Source organism: Triturus cristatus, chromosome 4_1, assembly GCF_964204655.1.
Source record: "Triturus cristatus chromosome 4_1, aTriCri1.1, whole genome shotgun sequence".
NCBI lineage: Eukaryota > Metazoa > Chordata > Amphibia > Caudata > Salamandridae > Triturus > Triturus cristatus.
Genome location: NC_140585.1, coordinates 326,219,111 through 326,232,199, shown reverse-complemented (window position 1 = coordinate 326,232,199; position 13,089 = coordinate 326,219,111). Strand labels below are relative to the sequence as shown.

General features: G+C 40.7%; 1 protein-coding gene across 3 annotated transcripts in view; it reads right to left on the bottom strand.

The window, feature by feature from the left end:
- LOC146854879 (sodium- and chloride-dependent betaine transporter-like) overlaps positions 1 to 13,089 on the bottom strand; it is an 898,269-nt gene that overhangs the window by 102,963 nt on the left and 782,217 nt on the right. For all 3 annotated transcript variants that reach the window (XM_085652289.1, XM_085652287.1, XM_085652288.1), the window contains exons 10-11: positions 5,596 to 5,708; positions 4,601 to 4,738 (exon numbers count right to left, since the gene is read on the bottom strand). In XM_085652289.1, the coding sequence (XP_085508415.1) occupies positions 4,601 to 4,738; positions 5,596 to 5,708 (251 nt within the window). The remainder of the gene's footprint in view (positions 1 to 4,600; positions 4,739 to 5,595; positions 5,709 to 13,089) is intronic.

Below are 13,089 nucleotides of genomic sequence, written 5' to 3'. Positions count from 1 at the left end.
TCATTTGCTATACCTGTATCCCTGAATCACCACCAACAAAACAAAGTAAATCCACAGGTTTATTCAGTATTAAAAAATGCAATTGGAAAAACAGAAGCATTGCTCGATTCACCATCGGATCTAGTGGAAACAGAAAAGCCAATTGGAGTAAATGAAAAATGGATAGGTATGGCTCTCCATGGCATTAAAACACAATGGCCGAATACAAAAGTAAAGTCAATAGCTAACCTAAATAAAGAAAGTGAAACATTAAAATTATGCTCATGGAATATCAATGGTCTACGTAAAAAAATAAACAATGCTTACTTAACCCCAATGACAAGCTACTATCATGTTATACTTCTACAGGAAACTTGGTCTGTCAACCCTGTAATGCTTGAGGGATACAAAAGATATTTTAAGCCTGCAATTAAACAAACTATATGGGGGTGCCCCAGCGGGGGTTTAGCCACATTTGTTGCTTTTGAATTAAGAGTGGATCAAGAGCAAGTTGATACGAATAATTCAAACCTATTCATAGTATAGTTACGGCATATGTTAAAAAACTTGCTTATAATAAATGTATATATACATCCTACTGTAAGCGCGAGGAAAAATATGAGTACTACCCTGATTACATTAATATCTAAGCAAATAATGGATGACCCCTTCACAGAGTACATTATCTCAGGGGATATTAATTTAAACTTGCTTGTACCCTATATGAGAGATGATTTAATCCAGGAACAAGATTATCTCTGGGCAATCTCGCAGCAAATACTTCCCACTGTACCTAATGCCTTCCAAAGCCAACTAGGTGCAACTTTTGTTAAAGATTTAGAAGCGCTGGGTTTAAGAATTCTAAATGACCCCAAGACTCCCCACCAGCATGGACATTTCAATCGCGGGATCATAAATCGAGAATTGATTACACAATGGTATCTTTGAATATCTTTATCAATGTAATCTCTTTTTCAAATGGAAAAGCATCTGAGAGTGATCACAGGCAACAAATACTTATTACCAATGTGACCGTTAACAAGTATACTGTATATGAAACATTGCCCGGTCAGACGGGTTCAATAAATTATAGGAAACTAATTTGGAAGGAGCACAGCAAAGAAAATAATAACAAGGTGGCCCTTAAATTGGTAAGAACATGTTTTGACTGCGATTGACCAATGGGTGGATTTTATACAAAACCTTGTCAATCCCTTCAAGCTAAAAACTCTTAAAAAACAAAACGTGCAAGCAGGAAGAGAGAACAAAATTATGTTCACCTTAACGACGAGCATTATGAAAAGATCGCGTAATCAATTGAGAAGACAGATAAAAAAGAATCCTACAAATATGGATTTGTGTTTAAACTTAAAAAGGGTTCATCTCAACCTACAGATGTTTTTGTGGGACGAACGGAATAAAACAAAACATGACCTTTGGGCTAAAGTACTCTTTTGCAGCAAACAATCAAACTCCAGAGAATTCTGGACGTTGATAAAAAGCTTAGCACGACCAAATAGATCAGCTGTTACATCTTCCTTAACGAAGAACGAGGGGATCAGGTTCCTTTCAATACATCTAAATCCTGGTGGGGATAAAATACAGCTGAAAGTTAGGGCCAATATGATCGAAGCAACAAGGAAGGACATGACACAAGATATTGATATAACGAACAAACAAATATGTAAATTAATCCAGAAACAAAAAAATGGTGCGCCTGGTCCAAACGGTATCTTGTTTGCACTTTATAAGAATGATCCCAGTCTATGATCAGGATACTTGATGAAGTTATCTAGGGAAATTGTAAGGTCATCATCGATACCAGAAACTTGGAAGGGATCGCTGATAGCTTTATAAAAAAGGAGATTGGTCTTAGCCGGAAAATTACCGACTCATTACGCTCCAGAATACCGATGCTAAATTATTTGCAGGTGTACTGTTATTAAACTAAACAGAATGGGTAAAGGAAAACATATAATCCCTCTGAATCAAACTGGATTTATACAAAGCTTAGGTACTACAACAAATATCCTTGTGTTATCTGTATTAATGGACAAATACATTACAAAGAAACAGACACTATACTTCATATATATGACACCTTTGTAAGGATTGTTTGGAAAACTAATAAACAGAAGTTAAAAAAAAAAAAAAAAAAAAACAGACACTATACTTGTGCTTTGTGGATTTTAAGTCGGCTTTCGACTGTGTGCATAGAGATCTTTTGTGGTAGAAATTGAAAGATCAAGGTATACCACTCTCCCTTTTCAAATTAATCCAACTTCTTTACACTGACACATTGGGTCAGAGTCCGGATGGGAGCTGGCCTAACAGTAACAGAAAAAATACCAACTGCTTCAGGTTGGAAGCAAGGGTGTGTACTGGCCCAATTGCTTTTTAACTTATTTTTAGCTGATCTAATGCAAGCCCTGGATGAGGTGAATGCTTGTCCACCTAAATTAGCCAAAACTCTGATGTCAAACCTGCATATATGCAGATGATGTTATCTTACAGAAGAGCACCACTTCATATTTGGAAGGCTGAGAGGTGGAACAATGCTAAACCTAACAGCGCGGCGCTCTGTTGCAAAATAAGCTTGTTTTTCAACTTCCCCTTCCTACTAAAGGCTACAATTGGACTGTGAACACAGTAATCCTGCATTGAAACTACTAGAGGATATCAATGAACAGCACCTCCAAAGACTACATCTCCCAAAATTCTATTGTGATAACAGAATTGGCCACACCCACTACGGGAATTTTACTACAAATAAAGGTGGTTCAAAAGGAAGGTGTGTGATCAGTGCATCTTTACTAGCCCATGATGAAGAGGAGTATTAGCCTTGAAATGCGTCGGCAGAGGCATCCTGGTGATTTTTGGGAGTCGGGAAAACGAGCTGCAGCGAGGCTTGACAACCTGATGGTGAGAGCGCTGCGGAGTGCTCACTCGCTGCTTTTGGGCTTTGGATTAACATATATATATACATATATATATATATATATATATATATATATATATATATATATATATATATTGTTGCAAGAAGATACTTAACTTTTTTATATATTTCTTATTATGGTTTACCTGCTGCTGTAAATATTTAATTAAGTGCAAATATTACAAAAAATAACTACTCGTCTAGACACAAATGACCTGCTTTAAGCCTAATGTAAAGCTGGATAATGTTTCTCTTTTTGATCTTATTCCTATATTTTCTTTATATAAATGGCTTAACCATTTAGACTTAATTGTGCTGTTGTTTCTGTTTTGCTCAATTTGTCATTTTTCAAAGTTGATTGGTAATGTACCAAAGATCCTACAGTTTGCCTACCTTTCCTCCACTCTCCCTGGCTTTCTCTCCTTCACTCACTCACTCACTCACTCACTCACTCACTCACTCACTCACTCACTATCTAATATATTTTTACTCTTGTGTTAGTACACCTGTATGTCTTAGCATTTAAATAGTTGGGCTGTGGATTTTTTGTTATGTCAGTGTAGTCTCACATAATAATTGTAAACTTTCTAAATGTTCATCATTTTTCAAATATCAAGAATTTTTGTGCGATACTCGCCTGAGGTAGCCTTGTTCCAGTTGACGATCGCTCTCCAGTATGCGTTTTCTACTCAAATTAGATATTTTCTTCTCAAAATCATTTCCTGTTTGTATTTTGCATGTTTTTTCTCTGATAGGTATGCCTCACTCATGAAAAAAGATGCTTGAGATACCACAAAAATGTATAATCTATAATATGTGTAAATTTGCTAAATTTATGATTTGTTCTTGATAATGAAATTGCTGATTTTACATATCCCTTTTACACCAAGCAAAAAAGCACTGGCATTGATAGAGTTTGGATATAGTTTCAGAATATGTACATAATTATGGAGGGGAGCATTATGAATGAGTATGAATATTTTACTACAACATGCTGCACTGAAAATGTAATATTAAAACAAAAATACTGAAAGAGGCCAGTCCAATTGTTAACAATATTAAGGTATGCACTGGCACTTTTCAATATCAATGTCATTGGCTAGCTAGGTGCTTATTGGTCAATAGTTTTTAGGAAATATGTGTACTTAAAATTAATGGAACGCTAAGTGAATCAACTATTTTAAGTCCATCCCTTTTGAATTTTGAATGCTTCAACCAATTCTTATCAACTTTTGCAAACAGAACACACCTGTGCTTTCTGCTGTATTAAATGTTTGCATAGTTAATGAGGAATAGTTAGTTTTTCTCAAGACTATGAGAAAATCAAAACTAGATTTTTCATGAAAGTTATGTATTAACCTTCACTTTGCAGTCACAAGTAACTGTATAAATGCAATACAAGCTGTCAAGATGGAGCAATTGCTGTGACAGCATTTGATGTCTTATAACTGTATCACCCTTCTCAGAACATGGATCAATATATTCCAAGGTTCTGATAATACCAATAAGAATGGAAAGTTATCTAAGGAGTCACATCATTTCAGAAACAAAATAGTAGAACAGATGGTTTAATTGAGTCAACACTGTGTAAGACATGTGAGCTGTAATGTATGTGTTGCTGGAAATATTTCTGAGTTATAAGTCATGATACACCAGGATGGACCCCCCCCAGTTACTCCTCACCTCAGTGATCAGAAGCAGGCCAAGAAGGTAGCACACAACTGCAATTCCCAAGATCAGGAGCTCCCGGCGATACTTCTTCAGAAACACAGCTGGATACATATCAACAATCGCCGTCACCAAGCTCTCGACACAGACAAACTGATGAGGAAATTAAACCAAATAAAAACATTGAGACTGTGTATTGCCCTCAGTTGCGAGATTCAATGCTAGACCAGCCTGCCTTTCCCATTTCTCAACTTTACGCATTGCCTAATGAAACTAGGAGACATTAAGATGCCTAAAGTGCATTCTTTGTACTACATGCCTCAAACCGTGCTCTGATACCCTGATCTCTGATGAGGCATAAAGCAATTGTCGAGTTATGATGCATAGAGCTCGGACCTTCATAGAGTAACAAACCCTGATGCTTATGAAGAAGGGATCTAAGAGGGACAGTGCATAACACACATTACATAATGCTTGGACAATTGGCAGGCAGAGGATACTACAGAAGTTTAATACATTTGATGGAAAGTAGCTCCATGGTGAATATGAGAAGGTCATTTATTTTCATATAATGAATAAAAAATGAAGAAACAGCTGACTGGAAAGCAGCAGAATCTATCACTTTAAGAACTATAGAGAATTTGGGGGTGTTAACTGGATGTAGAGGGGTGTTAAAGAGCAATTGATATTTACAATGGAATAGCATTCTCATTTGCATAGTTTACAATAGAGAATGGATATGTTATGCAGGGTGTACCTTGAACAAATTGTATTTGTGGAGGAAAGTGCAGGGATGTTAGCCGTTTAACTCCTCTGGAGATTTCAGGTTGTAATACCAGGTAATAATGGAGTGCAAATGGAGATTAATGGATTTGTAGAAGTGGAACAGTGGCATGGTTACTACAATTCCTGGATGTATTTGACAAATAAATAAGTGGCAACATGCAACTCTCGATTTAAAGACCATCAAGAAGAAACATTCATCATTGTCTGCGGTTTATTAGTAGTACCTGGCTATCCAGACCCAAGAAAATCAACATCAGGAAGAAGAGGCAAGACCAGAGCTGAGACACTGGCATCATTGTCACAGCTTTTGGGTATGCAATGAATGCCAAGCCAGGACCTGTGACAGAGAGAATTCATTGGGTAATGAGGCTTCTTCCGACAGTTTGACCCCGCAAATGTACATATACATTTAATGCAACACAATGATCAAAAAAATCACATACACACCCACACACAACTCCATAAACTTATATACATTATTCTACCACTACCCATGACACTGAATTCTGTCAGAGAGCCATTAATGCAGGCCCAAGAAGGGGTCTCAATGGAGGAGTTATCTATAAACTAATTTAAGTGTTAATAGTTTCCCAAATCAATGTGTAAAGAGCAAATGTGCCCGGGGCTATTTCCTACCATCCTGGTGGCTCTCAACAAAGAATCAAACTCTAGAGAGATCAGGCCACAACCTCACAAGTTGAGAAGGAGGCAATCTATGGCTTTCTTTTTTTATTCAAATGTTATTGTTGTTACAAATAGAGAAACAAATTATACATCTACCAGTATGAACACAGATGTGGAAACAGAGGCCAATTAAAAAAAAAAACACTCTGAAGGAGCATCCAAACATAAACTCAATCTATTTATGGCATTTCATTAGGTAAACAACAGCACTAACTTCAGAAGACAAACAGCAGTGTAAGCAATTGTTCACATGCAACTTCTTGGAACGATTAGGTGCTTAAGGCAGAAAGAAGATCTGATAGGATAATAAGAACTATTTTTTCTGGTGAAATCAAACACTGAGAATTTTGGCAATATTGTTTTTGAGAACGATTTCTTTTCCCATTCATTTATATTCAAAGTATATAGAGTATGGAGGGGGTGGGGTCACTTCCCTTGGCTCCCACTTGAAGACCAAGAATCTTGATCTGATTTAGTCCCACAATGTTTTCCAGGATTTCCACCTTGTTAGTCAAGGCTCTGTTTTCTTTAAATAACTTTCCCATTGCTTTGTTCATCTTGTAAACCCTGGGGATGACTTGGGTGGGCTGTTTGGTGACCTCCTCTAGTAGGAGTTTACAGTACATTCTGAAATGTAATGTAATCGATGTCTTTTCATCTTCACCTCTGCCCCCCCTCACTTATATCGATGCCATCTTCCTTCGTCCCATCCTAAATTGGATCCACGCCCTGTGCTAAAATATATATGTTACATATGTAAGTATGTATGTGGTTTTTGTATAGCATGAACTTATCAGAAAAGGCATCAGAGCACTGTACAGGGTCAAAGACAAGTATGATAGGAGAGGTAGATGGCTTGTGGACTGGTAATGACTTGTGGTGTAGTGTAGAGGTATGTCTTCAACTCTTTCCTGAATTGAAACAGCACTGGCACACTCCTGATGAATACAGTCAAGTTGTTCCAGATCCTGTGTTACTTATGCATGTATATTTTTTTTACGAGGCACCGGCAGCTTCAAAGTGCTGCAACTTGATTTGACTTTTTAAAAATATTTGAATTTACTTAACTAACATCGCCATTTGTTATGTTCGATAGTAACTTGAAAATGTCGCTCTGCAACACCATGCATGCATGCACATGCATCACAAAGCAGGCGTGCGCATTTCAATCTTAGAACTGATCCTTTTTCGTAGACTGTTACCTGTGCTTGTGCATGTGTCTTGAGGCCTACACATGAATGCAACAGAAACAAGCATTGGCATAGCCAATAGGTCTCGCCTTTGGGACCTTATAAGTGTTTACCCATGCAACACTTGATGTTTTTGCACCAAGGACATTGTGCTGGATAACTAAACACTTATAAGGTCCCAAAGGCGAGACCTATTGGCTATGCCAATGCTTGTTTAAAAGTGTATTCTATTTAAAGAGTAATGTTGTTGCAGGAAAGGATTATGCTTGAGATTTCCTCACGGCTGGTCCTTATGTAGTCTGTGAAATGGGTATCACTTTTGAGCTCACGCCTCACACTTAAATTAATAAAAAGGGTTAATATGAAGAGTTCTCGGCCATATAAATGGTGCTCAAGATTACCATCTCCAGTATATGCTCATTTTATTTGACAGGTTCACAGCAGGAATCTTGTCATTTGTCGATTTAAAATTAGGCATATGAATTAGATCCTATAAGTGAGTATTCATTAGCGTTCTTTCTCCTCCTCCTTCCCTCATCCTTAACTCCCCATCCATCCTTGAGGGTGGGCTTCAGGAGTCTGCATCATCTCTTGACCTGAAGTCATGGAGCAGATTGCAGAAAGCACATGTACTTCTTCATAGGATCTTGGTGCAGTGTGAACCCCTGGCACAAGTGATGGATGAGGTCTTTGTTGAAGGGCATCGTCACTGGAAACTATGTGGTCGTGCTGTTAAAAGTTTGCTCTAAATGGTATTTCTATCGCGCAAACCTAGTCCGAAGGCAGCAGAGTACCCTACCCTGCAAATACTGAGGCCGCTAAAACAGTATTTGTTGCAGGGAGCACATTGATGGACAGCAGGCACAGTCCATTCACTCAACAAGCAGCAAAGCTACGCCCTGGTAATCCGAATCCAACATCACCAGTAAGAGATGATCTTTTTAGCTAGTGCTTGTGGAGAGGAAGGACAGCCTCGCAAGCTAGCACCGGTTGGTGTCATTACTGATGATGCCCCTGTTTGAGGCTTCTTGCCTACCCCAACTATCAGAGGGTGTTCTCGCCCCCTAGAAAGAGGATAAGGAGCCTTCGCTGCCCGTTGTTGGTCTCAGCAGGCACCGGATTAGCATTAAACTATGTTATATATCGTTAGGCTAATTCCTACTGGAGTAGCCATGCTCTTCTAACAGGTGAAAGAAGCCCATAATTGTTTCATGAAAGAACCAAAGCTGATTCATGTGACCCTCTGTGGTGTGGATTTGGAGTAAGAATGTTAATACCAAAATACATTTTTTTTTTTTTGTGTGGCACCAGCTTCTGCAGTTTTGAATTTTCATAGCGTCGCAGATGTCGGGTTACTTCTGCCCAACTCAAAGGCACTCATTAATTTGGAAGAATGAAAAACTAGATGTAAACAAGGGAACTCCTCAGCAGCGCGTGGTCTGCTCCCCTGTACTGTTTACAGGCTCATGTCTTAAGGACTGATGCATTCAGGCAAGCTCAAGCAACATGTGCATTTGGAAGTGTTGCACGTGTACTGGATCTTGGCGTTGTTAAGTCTGTCTTTTGCTAGAGTCTGCAAAAGGTATTTTCTCAGATGAGGTGTATGTGCACCGCAGGTCATAAAATATACACTTTCTTTGCAGTCAATGCTCGGAGATGCGAAAAAATGTCACAGTGCAGAGTAACAGTCATAAAATCCTGGCTGAACATATCAGTCTGCAGTTTCACACATTACACTTGTGTTAGCTGCATTAGAAAAAAACATCTATTTCTTTACTTTTGCTATAATCGCGGCACCCGCTCTTCACTTTTAATGTTAAAAGTAAAGCGCGGGTGCCGCGATATAAAGACAGATGGCGGCTGCGCGCGTGCCAAAGAAGGAGAGGCATAGCTGTGCACGTCGCGCGCGCTTGTGCGCGTAATAGCAAGCTGGTGGCCGGCAAAAGTCTGTGGGTAGAACTTTTAAAACTAGCTACTAAATTTCTCGCCAGAGCAGCGCATGCGCTGGCTCTAGCGAGACCTAAAAAGCAATGGTGAAGGCAAGAGTTCTACCATTTAGTGATGCAACCGATTGTCTTTGCCTATGCTTGTTTTCCACTGCATCAGCCATTTTTATTTGTTAGGTCTTGTCCAAGTATGTTATTAAATCATTCCAGTCTCGGTGTTTGAAGACTACATTTTCCAGCAGCGATCCATGCCGCACTCTCACTATCTCAACCACCCATCCAAATGCAAGATGGTGGGTGGGACGTGATCCGTCACAGGTTCGGAGCTAGGAACCGCCGGATGGTGTTTCCTCCGAGCGGAGGAGCCGAAAAACGTTATGTGCTGCTATGTGAAGGTGGCGTGAGGCAGAGGGTAGCCTGATGCTGAATTTTGATGCTGCGCTCGGATGTTTTTGCTGACTTGATGTGGCATGGCCCGAGGCATCGCATACCCTCAGAAGCAAGATGGCACCCTAGCCGCCCCTCAAGCGCGATCCCGGCATGGCAGAGCACTGCAACAGCAGCACAGGTGGTGGCGAGAGCAGAGACAGCCTGTGGACCCTCACTACGGTTATCGGAGGTGCTGCACCAGCCTCCGGCGCCTATACCGAGATTACAGTCCGACTGAGTGGAGACAACATGGTGGTGCCTCATACTTAAAACAACCTGGACGACAAATCCCACCTTCAGGGATCCCAAAACTGACATAGCTGCCCCAGCAGAGTAGCAGAGAAGGCAGTGAAACTGGCACCACACAAGGAAATAGTGGCACTACAGAAATCTGGTGAGTACGGTATGCTGGGTGGGAGACCTGATCGGAGTGAAAGAACTTGGGGCCCATGGGCAGCTCGTAGGTAGCCCATCACTGAAACTGGCAAGCAACAGTGTGAGCGGGATCAGCACAATAAAAAAGAGTGCTACTGGAGGCATGGAGAGCGATGCCGGCAGCTCCTAATGGGACGGAAGTGCCCTGCCTGACCTCAACAGGAATCCCACTGCCCGATATCACTTAATAGAAGAAGAAGTATGTTTAAAAGAAAAACTTTAAAAAAAAAACTACCAACATAAGGACAGTTGCACTTAAGTAATAATTAGGGATTCAAACATAAATAATATACTGCCATGTTGTAAGAGGCCCCAGATACCCCAAATGAATGTTTAATTTGTTTTCTCATAAGAATGTTTATTCAGGCCGCATTACTTGATGGATGTAAGATCGGGCCACTGTAAACAAAGCTGTGATTGTGATGGTGTGTGAAGGAGGGCCGAGTGTGAAGGGGATGGAACCGCTCTAATGCAGGGCGGGTGGCATCAGGTGCAGTTGTGTCTTTAAGTCCATGCTCCTAGCACGTTTGTTTTACAAATGTAACCAAAATACTCTCTGATAGCCTCAATGCCATCTTACCAATATTGAGATAGGAAACATGGTGGACTGTAATTTAAGAACCACATGTGGATTAGATGATGATGGTCCCAGGCCCAGCTCTTCCCGTGCTGCTGCATCGCTCTTGCTCTTCTCTTACCCTCTCTTCTTCCCATTTTCTCAGTGCTTTCTCCTTGCTGTTCCCTCATTTTTCACTGCTTTATCTTTGCCCTTCCCCTGTTTTCTTAGTTCTTTCTTCTTGCTTTTCCATCATTTTTCACAGCTTTCTCCTTCTAATCAGTCACAAGTGGGACACAGCAATGAGAAACAGCAGGTTTCACAGAGCTGACTCCTCACGAACAGAGGAGAGCCCAGATGCAGTACAGCATGTGTAGGTATAAAGGAAACTAGTTGGCAGCATGGGATTGTCATAGGAAAGTGGAAGATAAGACAGTCAGGAATGGGAGCAGGGAAGAGATAGACAAGATAGTCGGGCTTCCTCTTTATGAAGGATTCAGATGAAGTGATGGCACACATTTCTGAAAAGCAGGGGCGTTACAGGGAAAGCAGGATGAGTAACACAAGTAGAGTAAAGAGACATAGCTGGACCAGAAGGTGTGGAAAAGGCAGAATGTGTGAGTGGCAATGGTGCATGTGGGTTGGCCAATGGCAGTGAGTGGACACAGGGCAACAATGTCAAATTAAAGACAGGGACATGTGGGCAGGATGGGAGGGCGGTCAAAGTTAACCAAAAAGCAGGGACCCTACAAGTGCCCTGTCGCTCCTGTGGGAAGTCACCTGTTGACTACCATGAAGAAGAAGAGCTGGTCTACCAAGTATGCCCACATATTAAAATTGCTACATAGGGAGATATCCAGCAAGTATTGGTCCAAATCCAAAGGAAGGGAGCTGATGAAGCAACCCAGGGTTCCCACCAATATTGACATGTGGATGTCAGCATTCAATAATGTAGGCCAGTATATTTTGTGAGAAATGCCCAGAGTAGCAATTATTCAATTATATGGACATTGTTTGGATGGCTGGATTCAGTTTTTTCGTGGCTTGGCATCGCTCTGAATTCACAAGGAACTCAAGTCTAGGAAAGGTCCAAAATGAGTTGCGCTTGCGGTATATGACACCAGCCAGATGTATATCAGCGATACATGCTGCAATACTACAAGCGGGTTCTCGTTGCCTGAACCACTCCATGGCGTAGTTTGGAGTTCAGACCACAACTGGTCCTCACAAAGCATTCTGGAATTTCAACAAGAGTGCAAATACAATCTGTTGTATCCTGTTTAACATTGTAACCTCTGTGAGTAATGTAGAATGTTCTACTCCCCTGGTTCTGACCAAGAATGTTAGTGTTTGAATTGTTACATTTGGGATTCTGGACACCGTGAAAGCAAAGAGTACATTCTTGTACCTGTGAGGCAGCCAATTGTTGTTCTTGAATTAAATCTGCTCTTCAAAAGTTCTTACTGCGCCTGTAGTTCATCATTACAGATATTTTGGCGATGATTGAGCTGCCTCTCGAACCCTACTGGTGATTCTAATTGCTGCCGGGACATCCTTTGGGGGCTACTACCCCTCCTGTTACCTTCAGTAAGTCTCACACTGAGGGATTGCTGAGACGTCTTCGAAGGCCACGCCCCTTTCTCCACCACTTTGCAAACATGTCTCCTGGTGCACTACTATTTGGGTTATGAAGTTCCCTTGGCTGATGAGTGTCCTTGGGGTGAAAAACTTCTCCTGTTACCTCAAGTAAGTCCCACAAAGCGGGATTGCTAAGAGGTTTTCGTGCGCCAATCACCCTTTCTCTACCACTCTGCAAACGTACCTCATGGCGCACTATTGCTTGGGGACTTAAAACCTCTTGGGTGCTGAGGGACCTTGGGAGGTAAGAAGCTCTCCTGGTACCTCCTGTAAGTCCTACACAGTGGGCTTCATGAGAGCTTGTCAGAGGCCCGTCCCTTTTCTCCACCACTCTGCAAATGTGATTATGACTTAAAAAAACATAGAAATTCACTGTAAAACCCAAAGGTTATAGGGATGTTATAGTTAGGAATTAGCTTTTAAAAAGCCTTAGAAATTCACTGAACAAACCAAAGGTTACAGGGACAATATAGTTAGGAAATGGAATTAAATAAACTTCAAAATTCATTAAAAAAAACAAAGGTTACAGGAACGTTAAAAAAAGTCATTAGCAGTGCATTGCGAGGGCGCAAGTTATACTTAGCTCAGCTAACTATAACTGCTGAATTTCACTGGTTTTGTATGAGTGAAACTTAAGGCCTAACAATACCGTCCCTGTAACCTTTGTTTTTTTTTCAGTGAATAAATATGTGTGTGTGTTAGAAATTGGGTTTTTGGTTGGCTAAAGTATGCGCTCCAGCCTGGTAAAACCACACTCTAGTCAGGATAAATCAGATACACACCAAGATAACCTGTGCTCACCTTCTGGTAGCTTGGCGCAGAGCAGGCAGGCTTATCTAC